At 41.1% G+C, this 22,636-nt stretch overlaps 1 protein-coding gene across 1 annotated transcript; it reads left to right on the forward strand.

Annotated features, from left to right (window-relative positions):
- The first annotated feature begins 898 nt into the window (after positions 1-898).
- Positions 899-22,525, forward strand: RAB32 (RAB32, member RAS oncogene family). Its single transcript, XM_032102142.1, has 3 exons — positions 899-1,343; positions 18,503-18,780; positions 20,941-22,525. Exons 1-3 carry the CDS (start codon positions 1,115-1,117, stop codon positions 21,088-21,090), a joined length of 657 nt encoding a protein of 218 aa, XP_031958033.1. The 5' UTR covers positions 899-1,114; the 3' UTR covers positions 21,091-22,525.
- The last annotated feature ends 111 nt before the right edge of the window (positions 22,526-22,636 follow it).

Consider the following 22,636-nt stretch of genomic DNA (forward strand, 5'->3'; position numbering starts at 1 on the left):
ATAAAAAGTATTTTATTAGATCAATTTAGGATCAGGAGGGAACCAAATACAGCTGTAGGTATAATCCTGCTGATGAGGAGGCGATTTCTTCCCTGGTGACCCGAGCTTTTTCTGCAGAGCGACCATGGCTGCGTCACTGCTGCCGCCTGGGCGCGGCCCTGTTTGCCCCGGGCGGGCTGGGCACGGCGCTCCCCGCACTGCCGGCCCTGTTTGCCCCCGGCGGGCTGGGCACGGCGCTGCCCGCACTGCCGGCCCTGTTTGCCCCGGGCGGGCTGGGCACGGCGCTGCCCGCACTGCCGGCCCTGTTTGCCCCGGGCGGGCTGGGCACGGCGCTGCCCGCACGCACCCCGGGCCGCACTGCGGGGCGTGCGAGGGCGGGGAGGTGGCCGGGGCGCAGCACCCTGCGCCTACAGGTCCCCAACCTGGTTTCTAGGCATAGCGACTGGGAGCGATCACGGGCCACTGGAACCCTCCTATTGCCACGCATCCTGATAAGGCCCTCTGTCCTACGGACCCCTCTGCCATAAAACTCTCTTTGCCGGACGGTGGGGAGAGAACCCGGGTGCTTTCAGACTTCCCCGGGAGAAAACTTCGCTGCCGCCACCTCTAGAACGGAGCAGAGGATAGCACCTACAGGGAGCTGACACTTGCCCAGCCCAAGCCCTCTTCAGAGGCTCAACCCCCGGTACAGCGAGCCCGCTTTGCCCTGCCGCTCCCAGCCCGGCCCGCCCTAAGCAGCCACGAGGGAACTCGCTCCCGCGGCCGCCCTTTCCCGTTCCCGTTCCCACCCGGTGTCCCAGGGCGGCGGGGCGGGCCGAGTCCCTCCCCCCGCCCCTCCCGCCGCCCTCCCCCGGGCCGCTATAAGCCCGCGGAGTTTCCGTGTCCTGTGACTGGAGTCAGGTGGTGGCTGGGGTTGGTGGCTGGGGTTGGTTGCTTGCCGCCTACCGTCCACCCTGCTCCGTCTTCCCCGTCCGGCGAGGGCCGGCCCTGCGGGGAGCTGGCTGGAAAAAGTTGGAGGAAAGTTGCTGGCTGGGAAAGTTTAAAAGCGGGAGAGCCGCGGCCCCGGCAGCCCGGCCTCTCCGCCGCACTCCACGGGAGGGAGGGAGAGCCGAGGATGGCCGGCGGGGAAGGGGCGGGCTGCGGCGCGCCGGAGTGCCGGGAGCACCTCTTCAAGGTGCTGGTGATCGGGGAGCTGGGCGTGGGCAAAACCAGCATTATCAAGCGCTACGTGCACCAGCTATTCTCCCAGCACTACCGGGCCACCATCGGCGTGGATTTCGCGCTCAAAGTCATCAACTGGGACAGTAAGACCCTGGTGCGCCTGCAGCTCTGGGATATCGCAGGTACGGGTCGGGGCGGGCTGCTCCCGGCAAGGTGCGCGCCGAGGGCGCTGTGAACCCGCTGTCGGGGGCCCGGCGCACGGCCTCTGCGGAGGAAAGCGTGTTTTGGCTGTGACATCTGTCTTCTTGGTTTTCGTCTTACCCCCGTTATCAGCAACGTCTCATTCTTGCCTTTGAGGCGTAAGTAGAGGGAGTCTTGATGTGGCAATGGAGTTTTTCACATTTTACAAGCTACGTGCTCTCCCGTTAGCGGACTTGGTGGGGCTCTTGGCTTGGCCCAGGGTTTTGCAGCAGTCCTCAACCAGCTGCTCTGCTCTCACTGCTGCATCCAGGGCTTCCGGAGTGTTCCTGCTCATACTACGCCTCCTGTCTGGGTGGTGGTGGCCTTGGTTATGGCTACTGCTGAAACTAATTCAGGGTTACAGCCCTGTAATGCCTCATGCTTTACAGGTTAAAAGTAATTCAAATAGCGAATTGTCCTCAAAGGAAGAATGCTTAAACTTTTTGTGCTTGGAGTCACCTGGTTAATTTAAAAGTAGCTTGCATCCCTGCTGCGCCGATGAGGGAATGGAACTTCAGTTATGCTTAGTTCTACATTCAAATCACAAATTTGTATATTAGAAACATACTTGGAGCACATGGAAACAGAAAAGTCCTGTTAACTTGCTGAAACCATGCATTATTCCTTTCCTGTATATCATTCAAACCTGTTCTTTAACATTTCTCTTTCCAAGACTCCCAGCTGTATACCTGCCGTGGTTAACTATGCTTATGCTGTGCTATTGAATGCTACAAAACAATCTTTGTTTTGCTGTGGTCTTGTAAGAAGTCTGTCCCTCAGCTCTGTAATCACCTTGGCTGGTATTGCATTTCTAGTTTTGTGTGCAACTCAGGTCTTAGCCTGCAGCTCTCCTCATCTCTCTCTATCACCCTCAGTATACCCTCAGAATATGAGAAAGTAGACTTTATTTCAAATGCTGGTGTTTAAACTGGTGCTACTGGAAGACACAAGGGAAAAAACCTGGTAGTTACTGTTTCCATGAACTATATTCTTATCAGTGGAAGGTCAGAAATGAGGAAGTGTAACATGTGGCTGCTGTAACCCTGTGACAGACCAGCTGTACATCAGCTTGTGGTCTTTTTGCTCTAAAACACTTCAAATATGATTCCTCAAACTAAAAAGCCTTCTTATTGCCATATGCTGAAATACACCATGGATCTTTCTGTTGCTGGCCTGTAGGGCAAATGAAAATATTTTCTAATAGCTGTTTTGAAGAGCAAGCAAAATGTTGGCAGGCTTTCTCTTTTGATGTGTTCCTTTTGTGGATCAGCTTTAACTTTCTGTGACTCAATTAACAGTATCAGTACAAACTGCTGCAATCCTTTGGGTATATTTTAGCGAGCCTGGGATTCCAAAGACTGAAGAGGGGAGGCTGTTGGCAGGCTGCCGTGCTTGTGTTTGACTTCTCAGCCCTTCGTTGCTCAGACTTGGGTAGGCTGTGTGCTTTGCCAAAGCAATCTGTTTCAACAGGATAGGCAGAAACTTAGCTGTAACTTGTCACAAAGTTTGGACAGAACCTATTTACAGTTTGGGAAGTTCTATCAATACATCCATACATTAATGTCAAGATCCAAAAGACAGTATTTTTCATTCTTGGTTATTGCCCTCAGTGTATTTTTGATACTGCTAGGTGAAGACTGAGTTAAGAGCTGCTGATAAATCCCTGGAGGCTTGTGGTAAATTGATTGAAGAATTAAAATTTTTCCTGTCACTGAAATATTTTTCCTGTTTTATAAGACTTTTGTATGAAACCCCTGACTAGTCTTTTCCTAGCAGAAATGAAAAAGGAAGATACAACTGTTTTGCAGTTTGCACTCCAAACTCTTAGCCTAATCTGCTAGTTTAGGGTATTCTGCTTCCAAAGGGCTGAGGGAATCTTGCCCAATGAAAAAAAAAAAAACAAGCGGGGAAGTAATCTTGGTGATTTTTGATTGGGTTGTGTTTAGCCAGTGTGACAGCAACAATTTGGACTCTTACAGCACTTGACATTTGAGAGTTAATTAGTAAAATAAAGAGTATTTTGGTATCCATAGGGGTTATTTGATGGTCTTAAAGCTGCTGAAGTCCTCAGCCTGGGAGTGCAGCTGTTTATGTATACAATCAGGAATATTTCTAAATACCTGAGGATGTTAACAGGTTTATATTGCAGTTATTAGCTGAAGAACCAGGTTGAAGATGGCTTCTATAATCATAGGCAATATTCTCTAAAGCGCTTTATTGAAGTGTAGCACAGTGCCTGAGCATGTGATAGTCATTCCTTTTTAACTCATCAGCCCAGCTGTCTTTTGGCTTTCAACAACTCGTAGATAATTTTGCCTGCTGGTGTGTGCAGACAAACGGCTTTAGATCTCTTGAAGAGATCTGAATCTTATGGTAAGTAGTGTTACATGTGACTTCCCTGCAAGCAGTATGGTGCTGGCATTCTGAATTGATTTTGATGCATTTAAAAAGGCTGTTGAATTAAAATCTAACCCTTAAGCATAGAAAGGGATGCTATTTTCACTAGATAAAAGCTTGTACGTAACAGTTCATCATAAGAAGCTTTCCTTGAAGAGCCGGGTGCTGCAGTCTAAGATTTTGTACTTAAGTCAATGATACGAACTGACTATGTAGTTCATGCATCAGCTGAAGATCATAATGCAGATAGTGTGCTGGTTTCTGATGTGATTGTAGGCAAGATGATGAATGTTGCACTGTTTATTGCAATGCAGCAGGTTACTGGATGACTTCAAATTCTTGTGCTAGCTGAGGTTGTTTTGGTTTGGGTTTTTTTTTTTTGTGATTAGATAATTCTGTCAAATAGAGCATGACCGTGTTACATTGCTTATGCTTTTTCTTTTTCTGCTGAAAATAGCCCTCTTGTTGTAAGGTATAACGTAACGCAAATTCTTGCAGTGACATCAAAGGGGAGGGGACGTAAAATGATGAAGAGGGAGGAAGGTTACTGTTGTGCTTAGACTTTTGTATTTCAGAGATAGTCAGGCATTTTAGTTTTTAGACACATGTTGTAACTTCTGGAATGAAGGTGATGAAAAACCTTGAGAGTAGGACTGATCAGTCACTGTCAAATTATCTTGATTACAGCATAGACAAAGAAGCTGAACAGATTATATGCATGTTCATGCAGGAACTTTAGCTGCCCTTAGGCATTATTCTTGGGTTTTTTGTTTGGTTGGCTTTTGTGTTTTAATTGTTTTGGTTTTTTTTTTTTAATCTTGATGCATGAAGTAATGAAAAATATATCTTTCTGGATAAATTTTGAAAGTGTTAGAACCAGGTTGACCACCTTGATCAAAGGGCATAAATGATTGGCAAGGTAGGAAGGAGGTAGGAATGAATCATTGTGGTAAAGAGATGCAAAACAAAGAAATTGTAATGATAGGGAAGTGCTTTTATAGTCTATTTCAATACACTAGAGATTCCTGTTTGGCAAGTGTTGCCCCAAGACAGCACTGCACTGGCCACAGTGTGCTCAGGTGGTGTCTGTGGCATATTGGTGGAGCTGTCAGGTGATACTGAAAGAATGCTTAAAGGGTTTTCTGTATCATAGAATCCTTCAAGCTGATCTAATAAGACCAGCAACTGAGTAGTGTTAGCTGCTGCTTTTGTGCTCACATTGACTATCACTGTCACTCACATCAGCCTGTATGAACATGCAGTTTGCTGGAGGGCCAGAGTGGTAAACATCATAGATAGCTTCTCATGAAGACTGTCACTAATTGCAACTGGTAGACAAATTTGGTTTTAAAGCTTTTTCTGAGGAATTCTGAATTAACTTTGGTGTAACAGGATTCTTCTTCCAGGGTTTTAATTAGAATGTTTTTGTATAAATATTTATTAAAACTGAAGTAATGCTTTATCTGGCAGAGCATGACTGTGAAGTCGGCCAAACAGAAGAGGAATCATTGTACTTTGGTATTCTAAATATGCTCTACGGGCTTTCAAGGGTTGAATGATAAGACTTGTAGCAAGTATATTTGTTACTAAAACCTTGTGTGTCTCCTTGAGAGGAGCTGAACCCTAACTTGTTATAGGTATATACAAGTCCCCAACAGGATGGAGAAATCACATAAAATATTTTGGTTAAATACTAAGTTGAGGAAGAGCTGGAATAACCTGTCTTTTATATGAAGATAAATGAGTGTTAAGATATGTGAGTTGATGTTAAGAGCAAATTAACTTTCTAAATAACTTTTAGGCTTATCTATAGGAAGCCATGAGAAATGGGACAGAGTACAGGAAACCATGGATATGGTTGACTTTCAAAGGCATTCAGGCTGTTATAGTATGTGAGATAGTTTACTTCCATGTGAGAACTCTAGTTTCAAGCAGCTCTGTATACCAGTTAGTCTGCACTTGTGCCATTGGCATGTCATAAAGGCTGCCAAGTTGCTTCTATGTACTGGGGCATTAGCTTGTTTCTTGAATTATGGACTGATTTTATTTATTTTTAAATAAGGTCTAAAGCAAGTATTAAGTGATGTTAATACATCCCTGAAAGTCTATAGGGAAACAACCAGAAAACTTCTTCTGTTCCCTATCCATACCTGGCTCTGTGCCAGAGGCATGGGTGCTTCAGTTGCTTTGCAGAGAAGTCTCTCCTAAGTATGAAGAATTCAGAGGCAGCAGTCTCTAAAAGTAGTCAACGTATTCTTGTAACAACTTGTCCTTAGCCACAATGCATATTGAAGGCATTAAAATGGCAGCCCTAGTAAAGAAACCATGAAAAAATTGCTTAGCTGTGTGCCTGGTACAAGTGAGCATAAGGTGGAGGCAAGACAATCCAGGATAAGTTGCCCCCAAATGCGGGTATTTTTTTCTCAGCGCTATAAATACTCTTAATGAGTGAAGAATGTGCACATAAACAACTGCATCAGAAATGGATGCAGAACTTGGAGCTCAGAGCTTTTTCAGACACTGGTAAGTTTTTTTTGTTTTATATGGTGATGGAGGTTCCAAGAGCAGCTGCCTTCCTATGGAGGTAGGAATGCTATCATTTTGCTTACAGCTGAGGCAGGTCAGAAAACTCCCAGGCAGGGTTGGAGAACCTTCTATGTGATTATGTCTACACAGCCATGGAAATATGAAAGACTTGACTTAATTTCTGACTGCGTTCTGCTCACATGTTTAAATATAAATCTCATGAGAGAAAATTTACTTAAGGATTGTGCTTACTGAAAACATACAAGACTAGCAGATAAAGTTTGGGGAGGGGAAGTAGAAGGCTAGCTCATGTGGAAAGATTTTGAAGACAGAAGCAGTAGAGGCAAGAAACAGAACTGAAGGTATACTTTGTTTCCTTCTAGAAACCACCCCTCTGTGGGAAACCTTGTGTGGGTGTCCTTTCTTATTACTCTTGTGGAATAGCTGGATTAAGGTTATGAGCTTTCAGTTCAGAATGACTTGCTGTGCTTGGAGCTCTACAGCTAAATATCCAAATGAGTGCTGAATGTGTTAAACTTGGGGTTTTGGTGTTTTTCCAGCTTTCAGAAATCTGAGGTACCAAAGCATTCATAATGGCAAAGGTTCTTTTGCTTATCTTATGTACCCACTCAAAGTACTGTATATGTTATCTTGGACTAAACCTGTCATCATTGTGCTGATAGAATTCCTTAGGCGTATGGGAAATGCTACTGGCTTGATGTTGGTGTTGTAAGGTAGTTTAGTGTGGTAATTTTGATTATGCAAGGCTGGACTGTTCAGTAAAGTGGGAAAATTGAGACATATGTTCTTTGAATGTCTTGGAAATAAGCTTAGAATTTACCCGTAGGCCTTTCAAGGTGTTCTATGAGAAATGGGGTTAAATATGTGATCCTAAAAGACCACCCGATTTAGTACAGGCTTAAAAGAAAGTTCAGTGTATTTATCTTACAGGTGCTTTTAATTTCTACAATGGAAATGCACTTAGTGCTTGAGCTTCTATTGACTGTGGAATAGATGGTGCTTCAGCCTTATTTTCAAACAGATGTCACATAGCAGTTGCTTGGGAGTTTTATGCTTCCTACAAGATCACAATAAAAATGCTTTCCTAGTACTCTGATACAGAGAATAAGGGATGACTGGATGGATATACATGAAGTGGACAGGGGAAATCTACCTTAAAGGCAAACAATACCCAAATTCTTATGTGCAATACAGTGGACAGGGGGGAATATAATATATATATAGTGCTCAGTGTAGCTAAGTTTTGGAATAGTTTATGAAACAAACTAGAAAGCTTTGCAGAAATAATAATCTTACATGGATCACCCACTTTTCTGAAGGCAAGTATTAATTAAATTTTTGCCCTTCATGTAATACTTACTCAAGTAGTCAGAAATTAAGCTGGTTTGACAAGTCAAGCACATTGCCCTTCTGAGACAAACTGGCACAGACAATATTGAATATACACTTTCCTCTTATTGTATGGCATTTACATGAATGTAAATCAAGCTTTTTCAACTCTCCTTGCAGCTTCAGAAGCTGCAGCTTCAGAATCTTGAGGCTTAACCTTATTTACATCTCCACTTTGCCTCTTAACCAGTTTGGTTTTCTTTACATGTGCATTAGGACAGGGTGTTACCAAAGTGCATATCCACAAGTGCAATTTGAGTTGGCAAGTGCTATAAAGGGGCAATTCTCAATTTATAACATAAAGGAAAGAAAATAATCTTAGCTTCCTGGTTCCAGAAAAGACATTAGCATGCTGTAAAAAATAAGATTCTTCCCCTCAGTAGTGCCTGAGACCACTGGATTCAGTCTCACAGCTGTCAGAGATACCTTCCATGAATTCCAGTGGTAACCATTGCTTTGCTTTTGTAGTCTGCTGTGAATGGTTCCTTCCAAGTACTTGCTTCAGAGGTTCAGAAGTGTGATATGACATGTTAGAAAAGTGATTTGCAGGAAGGGAATGTCTGTTTATATTTTTGTATGAAAATACAGGAATACCTCTTGTGAAATTCCTGCAGGTGTTAAAGCTAGCATGACCAGGAGTGACAACAAAGCACAGCATGCTTCTCAAACTACTGTGGAACAATGTTCAATATCCAAAGATCTCTTCTGGCTATGGAGACACAAGAAGAGGATAAATGGAGTGAGAGTATGCTTTGAAAAATGGTGGGATTTCAGGGCTTTATAGAGCTTGCTTAGAAACAAATGTCTTAACTGTCTGGAGAAGGCTAGCAAACTGTCAGTAGCCATGGCTTCTACATTAGCAGGTAATGAAAATAAATATTCCTTATTGTATGGATTTCAACAGCTTTTCAAGTAAGAGATTGAGAATTAGCCTCTGAATGTCACTGCAAACAGCTTATGGGAGCTTGTTCTTTAAATGCTCCCAGTCTAGAGCGCTGGGCAGAGCAAAGTGGCAGCTTTTTGATACAAAATTCCAATCACACACAATATGCCATGACACATTGTCCATTTTAGAGATTAACATTTTTTCAGTCTTGTGATAAAGTTGTTCTGGAGACAAACTGACTTTAGAATTGTTCTCCCATGTGCTGTGAAATGCTGTAGTGCTGTGCAGCATCACTGTGAAGTACACAGTGCAGCTCTGGCCACATGGCACTGCACCAAAGGGTATGGATCAGAGGGTGTCAGGTGTGAAATAGCTTAACTCTGGCAGATTACTTGTGTGGGTAAGTCTTGTTAAAGCAAGGTAGGAAGTACCAATTCATGCTGTTGCTGGCACTAATTGGACTATGTCAGCTTTTTTAAATACTAATGCAGGAGAATTGTTCCATACATGCTGCATTTGACAGCTAGTTAGAAATTGTTTAGCTTGATTGCACTGTGATTTTTCTGGGGATTGAAATCTGGTGCTTAAACAGGGACTTTCTGTCTCACTTGCTGTTTAGCAAAGATGCAAAAAAAATAGGTGGTTTCTTATACAAACATGACTGTCATACTGCTGCATGAAATACAGATGATGTTGGACAAAACCCAGTGAACTCTTAAGTGCAGGGTATTGCCTCTAAACTTCTTAAAGACAGAACAGTAAGCTGGTAAAGTCAGTTCGGACAATTAAATAATTAGATTAGCCCAAGACTACAGGTAACAATGAAACGTTTCAGTCTTGCTGTAAAATTCCCAGTGAGAGCTTTGCAGTTTGAGAGAAAATTTTCTATCTTTGAGAGAATGACATGCCTTTTCTACTAGGTTGATAAATCATAGTTCCTGGCAGAAATCAGGTGTCTAACTTCTGAGCACTTGCCATTTCAGTGCTCTTGCTGTTTCCCTGGTAGTGAACAGGACTGTCCTGTGTTAAAGTATAATGATAGTAAACAGTGAATGGAAAGACTAGTCATGATTTTGAAATTTCACGTAGCTAACAAATTGTTAGGTTAGAAACTGGCTATGTTGTGCAATGGAACTATAAAGCAAACTGCTTCCTACCTTTTCAGAATGAAATAGTGACTTCTATGAACATGTGGAAATACTTTGTGATATATAAATAATCAAAATACTGCTGCACTTACTGATAATGTTCAGTAACTTTTCAATGACTACAGTGTGTCTTATACATTCTGTGTATGTACAGTATATTGTCAGTGTCATGCATCTGGCACTGCATCGTTCAACAGAACTGCTTCAGCTGCACTCTGCAACTTTCTAATATAGACATAACCAGAGGATCAAAGGTTGTCTTTTACAATAAATTGTGAGTCAGTCAAACAGGGATTTACTGGCTTTTGCCCTGAAGAGTGCTCTGAAGCATTTGGGAAAGGGTCAGCGTTGGGAAGAGATCCATCCAGTGGTTGGTTAACTTACCCATGCCAGCCTTAGTAAGAAAGGACACTAGCAGTTGTAATTGTCTGAGGCTTTTGTCTGTTAGAAACTCTAAGTACTGGAGTCAGTGAAGCTAGTTCAAGTATCTGTCTCATACAGGAAGACACAATATTCTAGTAATTCTCACTTCTTAACCTCTCTGTGTTTGTCACCAGAACCACAAATACCACTTTTTCAGAGTGGTGGAAAGTAAAAGCCAAGCTAGATGTACCGTAACACACACAGGTTTCTAACATCTAATAGAGCTGCTAATATAGGATCGCAGAATGGCTTGGGCTGGAAGGAACTGTAAAGATCATCCAGTTCCAACCCTGCTGCCATGGAAGTAGACCATAAGTTGCTCAGAGCCCCATCCAACCTGGCCTTTGAACATTTCCAGGGATGGGGCATCCGCAGCTTCTCTGGGCAACCTGTTCTGGTTCCCTACCACCCTCACAGTGAAGAATTTCTTCCTACTATCTTATCTAAACCTACTCTGTCTAAAACCATTTCCCCTTGTCCTGTCAGTACATGCTCTTGTAAATAGTCCCTCTCCATCTTTCCTGTAGGTCTCCCTCTAGGTACTGGAAGGCTTCAGGTCACCTTGAAGCTTTCTCTTCTCCAGGCTGAATAATCCCAACTTTCTCAGCCTGTCTTCAGAGGAGAGGTGGTCCAGCCCTCTGATCATCTATCTTCATGGCCCTCCTCTGGACTTGCTCCAACATGTCCTTCTTCTGTTGGGGGTCCCGGATGCTACACTCCAGGTGGGCTCTCACAAGGGCAGAGCAGAAGGGCAGAATCGCCTCCCTCACTCTGCTGGCCACGGTGCTTTGGATGCAGCCCAGGATACAGGTGATTTTTCTGGGTTGTGAGTGCATATTGCTGGGTGATGTCCAGCCTCTCATCCACCACCACCCAAGTCCTTCTTGGCCCAGCTGCTCTCAGTCTGTTCATCCCTTAGCCTGTGTTGGGACTCCAACCCAGTTGCAGCACCTTGCACCTGGTCTTGTTAAACCTCATGAGATTCCCGTGGGACCACTTCTCAAGTTTGTCCAGGTCCCTCTGGATGGCATTTCATCCTTCAGATGTGGCAGCTGCACTACTTGGCTTGGTGTCATCTGCAAATGTGTCTATGTCATTAAATAGTTCAACACCTCCATGTTTTTAACATGTGGCAGCTTTTCACTTACAGCTTAAATGGATAAGACTGAGGAATGGGGAGTCATCTGGTATTAACAATTTTGGAATCTGTCTACTCTCAATCTATGGCTGCTATCCATGGGAAAAAGCAGGTAGACGCACTTGAACGTGAGCTGTAATATTGATAGTGGTTTGGTTAACCTACTTCTTGCAGAATAACAGATCCAATCTAATTAGGTAAGACAGTTCTGGGGCAAGATGTGCTGGTTTGGGGAGATGGGGGATAGCTGTCAGCAGTGGTAACTTGCCAGTAACATGTTTATATATCTTTAAAAAGGAACTTCGGTCAACTCACACATGACCCTGGTAATACTAAAATGTACATTAGATGTCTGGAGAACTGGGAGATTCATCCTCAGGGCAGTTCTGGATATTTACTGTATTGTGCCAAACATCCAGCTGGCATTCAAAGTGTGGTCTTTTCCTGCCTGTGGCCCTTGAAGGGCCTAGGTGAGTTTTGAAAGTGATGGTAGTTCTAACTCAATTAGAGGATTGAACTATGTTCCCAGCCATTTTGGATGGTGCTTTAGCTTAAATCTATCCCACAGAATGACATTAACTTTACTGAGAGGTGGAATTGTAAATATGGAATTGTCACTCAGGTGTTCCTGGAAAAAAAAGAGCTTTCACTTATCGTTCAATTGGTCTTTTTTACCATCTACATTGAATAAAAGCACAAATGTCATATGGTCCTGGAAATTGATTGAATCAATTTAGTTTTGAAGCTTGGCACTGAAGTTTAAGTGCTGGAACTGTGCTTGTACGCTGATCAATAAAGTCAGAGTAGTTGATAGCAAGAACCTAAGAGCCATGGTGTTGGCAGTCAGAGTTAGTCTGACTGTTCTTGAGTTTTGGTGTGAGTGACTATTAGTGGTCATGGTAAATAGTTGGGCTGAGAACCCTTCTCACAATGCAAGGAGATTTTTCAAGTATTTCCAGACTAAAAAATGGTTTATTAGTTGGTCACTATAGCTTAACTAAGCCTTCTGTGATGCCTGTGATCACTGCAGTGTATAGTAACTGTTGATAGAAAAGCAGAATGAATGAAATGCACTGGTAGGAAGCTACTTCTACGCATTTTGAGCTAACTGAATTTGGTTCACTAGATCTGTTGATCATTTTCTTTACTACTGAAGTTGTTGCTGGATAGTTTTTTGGGTTGGTTTTACAAATAAAACTTTTCCTGTGTGGCTTATTCCATCTGTTGAACTTAAACTGCCTCTTCAACTATTTGAATTTTCATCTTCAGTGTTCTGTAGGACAAAATTGGTGAGAGACCCTTGAATCTATTCATAAACTGAGGACTTTTTGATACTTGCTAGACTTTTGGCAACTCTATTTTGTCCAGAAAAAAACCTGCAAAGTTTCATTTCAATGGTCTTCCAGCTAGCAGCAAACAACTTGGGAGTAAAGCTCTTCAGCTAGTTGTACACTGACTTTTGGGTGACTGCAGTCTAGACTATACAGCTACAGTTTAAGGTTTTTTGATGTGGAACTGCCAAAGTTGTTAAAATCATATTTTGAGCTCTGGCTACCCATTAAGCTGATTAGCCTGTTAAAGATGGCTTGAACTAATATTACTTTAATGGAAGAAACTACTTGCTCACTTTTGCAGTTGTCAGACTTTTATAACCTTGGTCATCTATCTCTTCCTCATTAATGACACAGCTTCTGGAGGATTTCAGAACTGTTAATCTCATCTGAAAGAGAAACTTTGAAGAGCTTTGTCCAGTTGTCAATCAGCATTCCTGATGAGATGTTAAGGTTTTAAATGCAACTAACACAAATCTCTTTTGAGTTGTGTGGCTTCAGGTAAGGTAAAGCTTTGGTTTTTACAAGATAGGGGAACTCTTGCTATACTGTTGGTATTGACAGGGGTAAGCCAACATTTACCTCCATAGCAAAAAAGAATAGCTGGAGGAACTTCTTCTAGATGGGCCCTTTTACTCTCTTTGAGTAAGTTCTTGTTAGTTGATATAAACTGCATATTAACTTGTGAATAGAGTAAGTAGTCTTACTTAGAGTAAGTAGTCAGGAGAAGGAAGCCTAACAAACTCATTATTGTGCATTATCCAGTGGTCATTTGTACATTTTCTAACCCCAATTCCCATCATGTAGGAAGAGCTAAGAGTTGAAATAATGAGAGTGAAATAACAGGAATGTAGGGTATCTTTCACTGAATACACACAAGAACTGCTACAATAAGTCACACTGCTGTGATAAACAGGACACTGGTGGTTTTCCCTTACACTGGGAAAGACTGCTGTAGAAACTCTTTCAAATGTACTTCAAGGCAAGGTTACAATGATAACTTATCTCTTGCAGTAAAGGACAAATATAAAGCTTCTAACGTCAAACCTGGCTATAATTTTTCGTGTAGATTTAAATTTGCAATTCACCCCCATTACAACATAAACTGGGGAGTGAGAATAGCTCCCAAGTTCTGATGTAGCTTTAAACTCAACTTTATTCCTGTAGGGTGCTGTTGTAGAGACCTGCATTACTTCCTGACGAATGTCATTGTGCAAATACTTCACTTAAGGTTGTTGCAATTACTGGAAAATATGGTAGCAATATGTGCTGAGTCATTTCAGTGTGAAGACTTTGTGGTTAGAGAATGCAGAACTTGCATTGTATGAAGTCACTTCCATACCCCCAAATTAAACTTCTGCTCCCTGTGAGTGTCCTGTATCTTAGCTCCTCATTTATACCTGAGCTACTAAAACACAAAATATACTTTTGTGGTACCGTCAGGTTTAGGCCTAGTCACTGGACCTACCAGAATGATTAAACTTGTGATGTCCTTTCTATTGCTGTACTAAGCAGTTAGTTATCTTCCTGCTCTCTTCCTAAGATTATACACACTGGGGATTTAAAGTCTAGTTTAATCTGATCACTTTTAGCCTTTTTCTCCTCTGGGGGTATGATCCACTTCCTGTACTGCTCAACACTATTGTCACACATGGAGAAATGACTATAGCAAATATCCTGCTGGACAGAGGAAGGGGCATGACAAATCTCTGAACTGTGCATGGCAAAAGTTGAGACATTTAGTTTTAAGAACAAAAAGAATGATGTTCAGCCTTGAATTTGGAGGAGTAGTGTTTTCTAGTTTAATTTTTCTGTATGAGGGTTTTGGGGGGTGTTTTTGTAAGCAGAAAAGTGCTTGCAAAAGATCTGCCTGAAAGTCCTGTTAAATTTTCAAAAGGCTGTCTAGAATGCTCTGCATCCCCCTACAAGAAGCTCAGCATGTGCTGTGTCAGTAATGACAGGATTGTACAGAAAATCCACTCAGTTGAAACTGAATTCTTTTCCTGCCTCATGTTGTATATGTTTCACCAAACAAAATTCTTACCTTTTGGTCAGGCCATGTTTTACTGTTCTGTCTCTGTATGAAATCCAGTATATCCGTCTTCATTAGGCCTCCAGACAGTTGTAATATTCAGGTCAGGTTTATTGTTAGTGGAGGTGAATTCTGGAGGTGAAAATAGCTCTGTAATAACCTAGTTTGAGGTTTGGGTTACTCTAGAAAAGGGCAGCAGTCATATTGGGCTGTAAAGGCATTAATTTCTAAGAATACAATGATGTTGAGCTTGTGTGGCTTCAAGGGTAAGAGATATCAAATCTTCCTAATATAAAGCTTAAATCTAGTAAGTAAAGATAGAAGCTTTTGTACTGATAGGCACATTAGTTTTCTACTTTCACCCAAATTAAAACTGTGGAAGAATATGTATTAATGTTTTTCTAAATCTAAAACTCATACTACAAGAGAAAGATTTGACTTCTATCAATAAAGCTTGCTGGAAATAAGATTTAAATGATTGTTGTGGACAGCCAAAGCCCATGGTTTATACTGTGGCTGCTATAGAGTACCAAGTAACATACAGTTCCATGCTGACTTCCATTCCTGCCAGAACTGCTGTCTTCTTACACTGTGAGAAGCCACTGTACAAGGCTAACCCTGGCATCTGCATTATTCCAAAACTCCTGAATCTTTGTGTTAGCAGCACAACCCCATTTACAGTGGCTTCTCCTGGTCAGGCCATGAAGGGATTCAGCTGGTCTGAGCCAGTTTTGCTGCAGAACTACAGTTGTTGCCTTTCTGGCACAGCCTATCTGGCAGATGGTTGCATGGTGTTAAAACTTCACACAGGCTGGAAGATACTGGGCATGAGAAGTCACCAGTGTCAAGGAATCGCCTGCCAGGCCACCTTGGCTATAACCAGTGCAGCTCTCCAGCTTATTGTGTGTAAAGATGTTGGGCCAGGTGGGTGAGTGCTATGGTAAAATGATGGACTTCTCTTGGAAATGGAATGGGAAGACTTATCTGAGTGATGATCAGAGTTTCTGGCCAAGGCTAGGTCCCTTGGTATTTCTTTAAGAAAAGCCATTTGATGGTGTTTCAACTCCTCAAGTTTGGTTCTGAGCTATGCTTTGTAACTTTTTTTGGAAGCTATATGTAATGCTGTACTAATTTCACCTTTATGTACACCTTAAATGTACTGTTGTGCATTTTTCAGGAATGGTTATTGCTATAGGAGGCTCATATGGCCACTTTGCCAACTGTTTTTTGCTTTAAAGCTTTTTTGGATGGGAGAGCAATAGGCAGGAAGGGATTCAATCAATGGTAATGCCCTTCACTGTGCTAAGTGAATACAGCCATGTTTACCTACAGTGTGCACTGCTGTCTGAGAAATGATAACTGCCTGATAACTTTTTCTGCAATTCCTAAATAACTGAGCTTTCATATGTAGCGATCATGCTGTGTCTACTCCTTCTAGTAACAGTCTAGCAACCCTTCCTACAACTAATCAATACAACTTAATTTTCTTATGTAGATGTTCATCGAGTGTTTGGAAAAACAGCCTTAAGTAAAGCCTGGAAACCTCCCAGCTCTCCAGCAACGAACAGGGAGGACTGATGGGACTGTTTCCTTTGCTGCTTCAGATTCATGTTCAGTCTCATGTAAATAATAGTGAATGGTGTTCAATTCTGGACCATTTCAGGGCTCAATTGAAGAGCTCTTTCTGTAGAAGACTGAGGCTGGTACAGGGTATTTTAGACCTTGAGATTACACTGTTTGTGTTGTGGGGCTGTCCTGTGGTGTGAAGGGATATCTGCCTGAACTGGACGCTGGAGTCAGTGCTTCAGCACAGTCCAAGATGTTCCTGTGTGGCAGGAATTGGTGGTGATACTGACAATTAAACAAATCGGGAAGCTGAGAAGGATCCTCTCAAAACTTGTGTGGTGCCCTATGCAGTGACTGGCTTAACGTGACTGAATTTGACAGTGTGGAACTCCATCAGAAAAAAAAACCAACCTCTCAAAATCAAAATCCCTGCATTCTAAGGGTAAAGCTTCTTCAAATATGACATCATTGACCTGCAGAAGTAGTGAAAGCCTTCTGATCTAACTCTTTCCTAATGGCACTTGATTTGTGGAAACAGTGGCCAGTGGTACAATTTGTAGTAAGGCTATACTAAAAACTGCTTTTATGCATGAGTCCAGGCAAAGGAGATGGTGTGAGTTACTTGTGTATTGTTTAGGAGAATTGTATTAGCAATTTTCAGATGCAGAGTCACAGAGATGCAGGCTTGGTGCCTGACTTTTTGCATGGCCTTAGAAGTCCATGGCATTAATGCTGCTTCAAAACTTGAGCTTTGAGTATGGAGATAAGACCTTTCTTCTTGGATCCTGCTTGTTCTTACACAAGATAATCGGCCAGTAGTGACAAAAATAATGTGTAATTTCCATTCTGAAGAGTATGCTGGATAGTGATGCTGTTTTCTGCAGCATCATAGTTTAAAGTGAATGGACAGAAATAAAGTCAGCTTCTTTATAGTTCTCTGGAACTTTACTGTGGCTGCTGCTGTTTTCAGGCAATTCTAACAGCTGCTTAGGCAACCTTTTCAGAAAGTGTCTGTAGGGAATGAGCTAATTGTACTGTGAAGTACTGACATTAAAATGAGGCAATTGAGCTAGAAATGCACACTGCTGAATGGGATCTCTTGTCAACTTCCTTCATCTATTGAATTTCTGTCTCTTTTAGAAGATAACACACACAGTTCTCCTTGTATCTGTTTGTCCTTGCTAATCAAAGGTGGACTTGAATGTTTATAAGCAGAGGACAACTAGGTTTCCAAATACAGCTCTTTTTGTATTCTAAAACCTCATATGCACTAAAGGATAAAAGCCAAAGTGATGATACACTGTAAAACTAAATGATAGAGTGCAGGGACTGCTTTTCCCAATGAAGACTTGCAAACAAAGCAGGAAGTTATTTTAGTAGCCCAGACTTCCTAAACAATGTGCTAAGACTTGATACTGCTATGCATACTCAAATGTAAACACATCATGATGATCTGACCAACGAAGAATAACTGAACTGACACACTCTAATTTTACATTTCGAGTATTATGGCTGCAGTAGTTGTACTTAATAAGAAAAGGCTTTTTTAGTTTCCTTTGCTTATGGGCAATTGATTTTTTTTTCTGGATTTTTGTTGTGAATAACTGTACTTTAACTATTCTTGTTTTAAATCTTGGGATTGCTGTAGAACTTCTATAGTTGAAAATTAATCCGGAGAAAATCTTTGACTTTAAAAATGAAGTCAGAGATAACAGGTTTAGCCAGAACTGTTAAGCTATAGCAGCTCCTTTTGAACTTTTCCCTAAGGAAAAATGTATAATATAGGTGACTTCTTCAGAAGATGCTTTGAAGGCTGTTAGCCTTGAAGCTTGCAAAAGCCCTTGTTGCTCACCATTCAGCGAAAGGCTGAGTTTGCTTAAGTCTTTAGCTGAAGTAACTAGATTTAGATATAAGCCTTAATATTCTTTGATGAAATAATGATTTGTGCATAGCTGCACTGGTAGTGTTTTTAGGCATTACTTCTACTCAATAAATAAGTTTAAGAAAAATTCCAGGTGGTAGTTGGGATTGCAAACTACTTCTAGCATGTGACTTGTCTTGTATAATATACATGATAGCTATTACAATGAATTTACATGAGATAAAGGAGGCAATGTTATATGAACTAGGTGACTAGACCCAAATGCCAAACTTTTATGAATTAAGCTGGTACAGTAGTCTATTTACATTGAATACAGTTCATGCTTCAATATAAGTATACTCTGTGACTGTCCTCTCTTTCAGGCCAGGAGCGCTTTGGAAATATGACCAGAGTATACTACAAAGAGGCAGTTGGTGCTTTTGTGGTCTTTGATGTCACAAGAGGCTCCACTTTTGAGGCTGTTTCAAAATGGAAGCATGATTTGGACAGTAAAGTACTACTTCCCAATGGCAGCCCCATCCCTGCTGTTCTACTTGCAAACAAGTGTGACCAGAAGAAAGATGGCAGCCAGAATCCCTCTCAAATGGACCAGTTCTGCAGAGAAGGTGGCTTTGTTGGATGGTTTGAAACATCTGCCAAGGTGAGCATAATAGAAAAATATTTTTAGTCTTTTGAGTATTGGCATAAGAAGAGATGAATACAATCGTGTAGGAAATAAAGTTACCAAGTATAGGAAGCGACAGTCAAATATCCAGTGTTCAGCAAATGAAGTCATGTGCAGGCTAGCTTCACTCCTGAGGAAGATGAGGCATATTTGGTTTAGATTAAAACTTATCTTAAATTCAGAGTACTTTGAAACTATCTGGAAACTTTGATTATCTGAGTTTGATAAGTTTTTTCATTTTGCATGCATGAGGATCCATCATTCTTTAGATGTTAATACTACTAAATGCTGATCAAGCTATCCAGAAGATACAGGTAATCTTTAGGTGCAGGTTTTTAAATGCACTTTCTGCCTTCACTGTTGTATGTAGAAATGGCAGGATTTGAAGCAAATGAGCTATTTGCTTACTCATTACTACCTACCCGTGGTGTTGCTAAAGCACTTTTCTATTTTCAGGCAATGTCAAGACTCAAGCAGAGAAAAACAAATTGTTCTGAATAGTAATTTAAGTTAAGAAAGACATCTAGTTTATTCAGTTAATGTTGAGTAATTTCATTTATTGTATAGTTTTAGTCTACAGACTTTTTGTCAATGCACAGATTAAACTGGCAGCATCTTAGTTGGAAGTGAAATCCAGTATTTCCTTAAAGCTCAACTGATTCTTAAAATGAAGGACTCCTCTAGATGAGGACACTGTGGCTGACAGACCAGATTACTGGTCTGGCTGATAAATCCTTCATAAAGTAAGATAAGCCTCAAGGTCCCACTTTTCCCTTGGCTTGCCTACTTCCTTTAAGTGCTGCTGCTGAAGTGTTACACAATGATGTTTAGACAACTCTTAAAAAGCAAAGAGTCTGGAAGAAGAACATAAGAAATAAAGTAACAAGTTGATCTTTGATTCCTTTAAGAGAAGGATACACAGTGAAAGGAATTAGTTAAATTAGCTAACAATTTATTTGCATTTGAAAAAATATTTCCAAACTCACCCATCTGTTGCTAAAAACTATTTCTAAGGCTCTTTATACTTAAAAAGAATACCAAGATTCTGCTTTGGTATAATCTTCCTGGGAGCTTTACCTGCCTGTAACACTGCCATATATAAAGTGTATTATGGCTTAAAAATAAATGAAAGTAACATTAGAACAAAATCTAATGTGAAATTCTAGTGACAACTTGCATTTTAGGTGGCATTTAAGATAGGACAAGGTATGAACAAGGTTCTTGGTGTAGAGAAAAATCCAGACAATAACAGTTATAGCTTAGATATTGACTTGTTTAGGACTCTGAAGAATTGTAGCTAAAATAGCAAAAATTTAGGACAGCTTGCTTGTTTTCTAAGCATACCAAAACAGTTCATGGTTTTAACTCCTGCCCACTTAAATATCCTATTAATCTGCTTTTGCCTTTCTATTGGAACTGATAAGTGGATCCTAAGACTAGTCATCAATAATACACTGGGCTGGTATTTCCTTTGGAACCAAAGATGAGCAATTCCAAACATGGCAGCCCTGTGCTAACAGATGGCCCAGCCGGGTCAAACCTGTGGCTGGAGACTCCTTGTCACTAGGCCAGCTTGGACCCTCAGAAACTGGGATGTTCTGACAAGTACATCTCTTAAGTATCCTGCACACATGCATTCTTTAGAGTGTATGTGAATGTACTTTTCAAAGTATGCACAAGAATATGTAGAGTGGCTAGATGAGGGACTTGGAAATAGTTGTGATTTTGAGGCTCATGGAAAAGATCCTTTTACATACATAAGTGCACCCAAACTCTATCAGAAACAGAAAAAAGCTCCAAAAGGTAGGACAATACTACAGATGGTGTAATTGCCTAGGATCTTTCCTGAGACAGAAATGCACTTTGGCATTTGTGAGTCTTCCAAATGCAGGTGACACTCATTCCCCTGACCGCCTACTAGATTAGAGTCAATATTCAGTTTGTAATATGGGTGAATAATTGTCTCAAACCTTTCTGCTAACTTTTTTCAAGAAAAAAAAAGTGTGAGCTATGACTTCTTGCACCTAAACTGTTTGTGTCCTGCCGATGAGACTTTTTCTTTTTGGACAGCTTTTTAATAGGAATATGTGACTGTTTCAAAAGAATCACTGACTTCTTGCCTTTCAACATTTTTAGGACAACATCAACATAGATGAAGCTGCTCGATTCTTGGTGGAAAACATCCTTGCCAATTACAAAACCTTTCCTAATGAAGAGAATGATGTGGGGAAACCAAAACTGGACCTAGACCCATTGAAAGCAGAGAGTAAATCACAGTGCTGCTAATGCTACCACCGTTCAGTAAATGTGATGGGATGAGCAGCAAGACTTTGCCTTAAATCAAAATGCTGCTATGGTGCTGTGTTGTGACAATCCATATGGGGTGTCTGGTACTATCTGAATTGGTGACTCATTTGGTTGTTTACATATTCTTGTTTATCATGAAACTGAGTATCTTGTGAGTTATCATTCCACTTGCTTGAGTGTCTGCATCTAAGTCTGATTAGTGTCTTCTTACTTGAGAACATAAGGTAGTGTTTACACTCCTAAAAAGGAACAAAGACAACATTCAGTGTCTAGTTTGCTTCTAGGGCATACGCTACATTCCAAATAGGACTCACTTTTAGCTGAATAGAATCTTGCACCTTTAAAGTAAATGTTTCCTTTGTCACCATTTATGTCCCACTTGAGCCTTCTCACTGGCACAATTGTCCCTATTTATTATCCCCCGCCATGAGGATCTGTCTCATTGCTAGTTCTTCTGGATCTAGACATCCCAGAAATCTTGAAGGGGCCAATGACAGATGGGAGGTATCTTTTGTAGTGTGATCACTAAGACTGAGTGGAGTAGATGGCTCTTACCACTGAGTAAAAACATGATGGTTAAATTATTGTGTTTAACAAGGGAAAGACATGGTTATAGAGATACTAACAAAAATGCAACTCCAGCAATTTAAGGCTGAATATTTTCAGCTAATACTTTACATATGAAACACATTCATGAATACAGTTGTACTGCTGGCACATAGTTATGGTAACCTCACTCCTATGCACATCCAGAAATAAACATCCACTAACTTTTTCATGCATTAACACTGAAAACTTTACCAAGAGTACAAAAAGTAAGTATCTTACTGTCCTGTGATGATGAACTTGCTTCTTTTTTCTTCTGTCTAGAGATGGTTCTGAATACCATGAGCAAGGAGAGAGGTCTTGAGGGAAATAGCTTAACTGGTTCATGCTAGTCTGTCAACCTTTCTGCCCCAAGCTCTGTCTTTGTCAGTTTTAGAATAGTGCTGTACTCTTTTTGACTGCTTTGAACTGATGAACTGGCTTACCAGTTTGTAAGTGTATATTGAGATGCCTATGTTTCTTTGTTATAAAACATGTCTTTTTGGCAGCAAATGAACTTCAAAAGGATTAGAGAGATTTCATGGGTCCTGAATGCATTCTGGAACTCAGCTCTGCTTGGCTCAAAGGCTTTGAAGTTCTTCTTTATTTTAAGGGTTTCTTCTGTCCTGGTACCTCATTGCTACTGACTTCAGAAGTCTCAGAAGTCTTATCTTGCTGGGTTTGATGGTGCTGATGTTTAAGTAAACGTCAGAATTAGGTATATGCAGGATTTGATATACTTTAATCGATATTGAGATTTCTTAGGCTTTCTTTTTTCTAAAGAGTAACATACTTTTTAAGAGTTAAATAAATATATTTGGGCATCTTATGTGTGTTGGTGTATGCTTTTGAGAACATGAATCCTGACATATGTTCCACCCTATACTCACATGCTTTCATTGTCATTTGAAAACAATGCTATGTTAAAGGCTTATTTAAA

The sequence above is a fragment of the Corvus moneduloides genome, chromosome 3 (genome assembly GCF_009650955.1).
Source record: "Corvus moneduloides isolate bCorMon1 chromosome 3, bCorMon1.pri, whole genome shotgun sequence".
Classification (NCBI taxonomy): domain Eukaryota; kingdom Metazoa; phylum Chordata; class Aves; order Passeriformes; family Corvidae; genus Corvus; species Corvus moneduloides.

Bases quoted from the DNA above. Each gene is read 5' to 3' on its own strand.
- RAB32 (XM_032102142.1), top strand. From the start codon at position 1,115: ATGGCCGGCGGGGAAGGGGCGGGCTGCGGCGCGCCGGAGTGCCGGGAG. The intron at 1,344-18,502 runs GTACGGGTCGGG...CCTCTCTTTCAG, and splicing joins GCAGCTCTGGGATATCGCAG to GCCAGGAGCGCTTTGGAAAT. The intron at 18,781-20,940 runs GTGAGCATAATA...CAACATTTTTAG, and splicing joins GGTTTGAAACATCTGCCAAG to GACAACATCAACATAGATGA.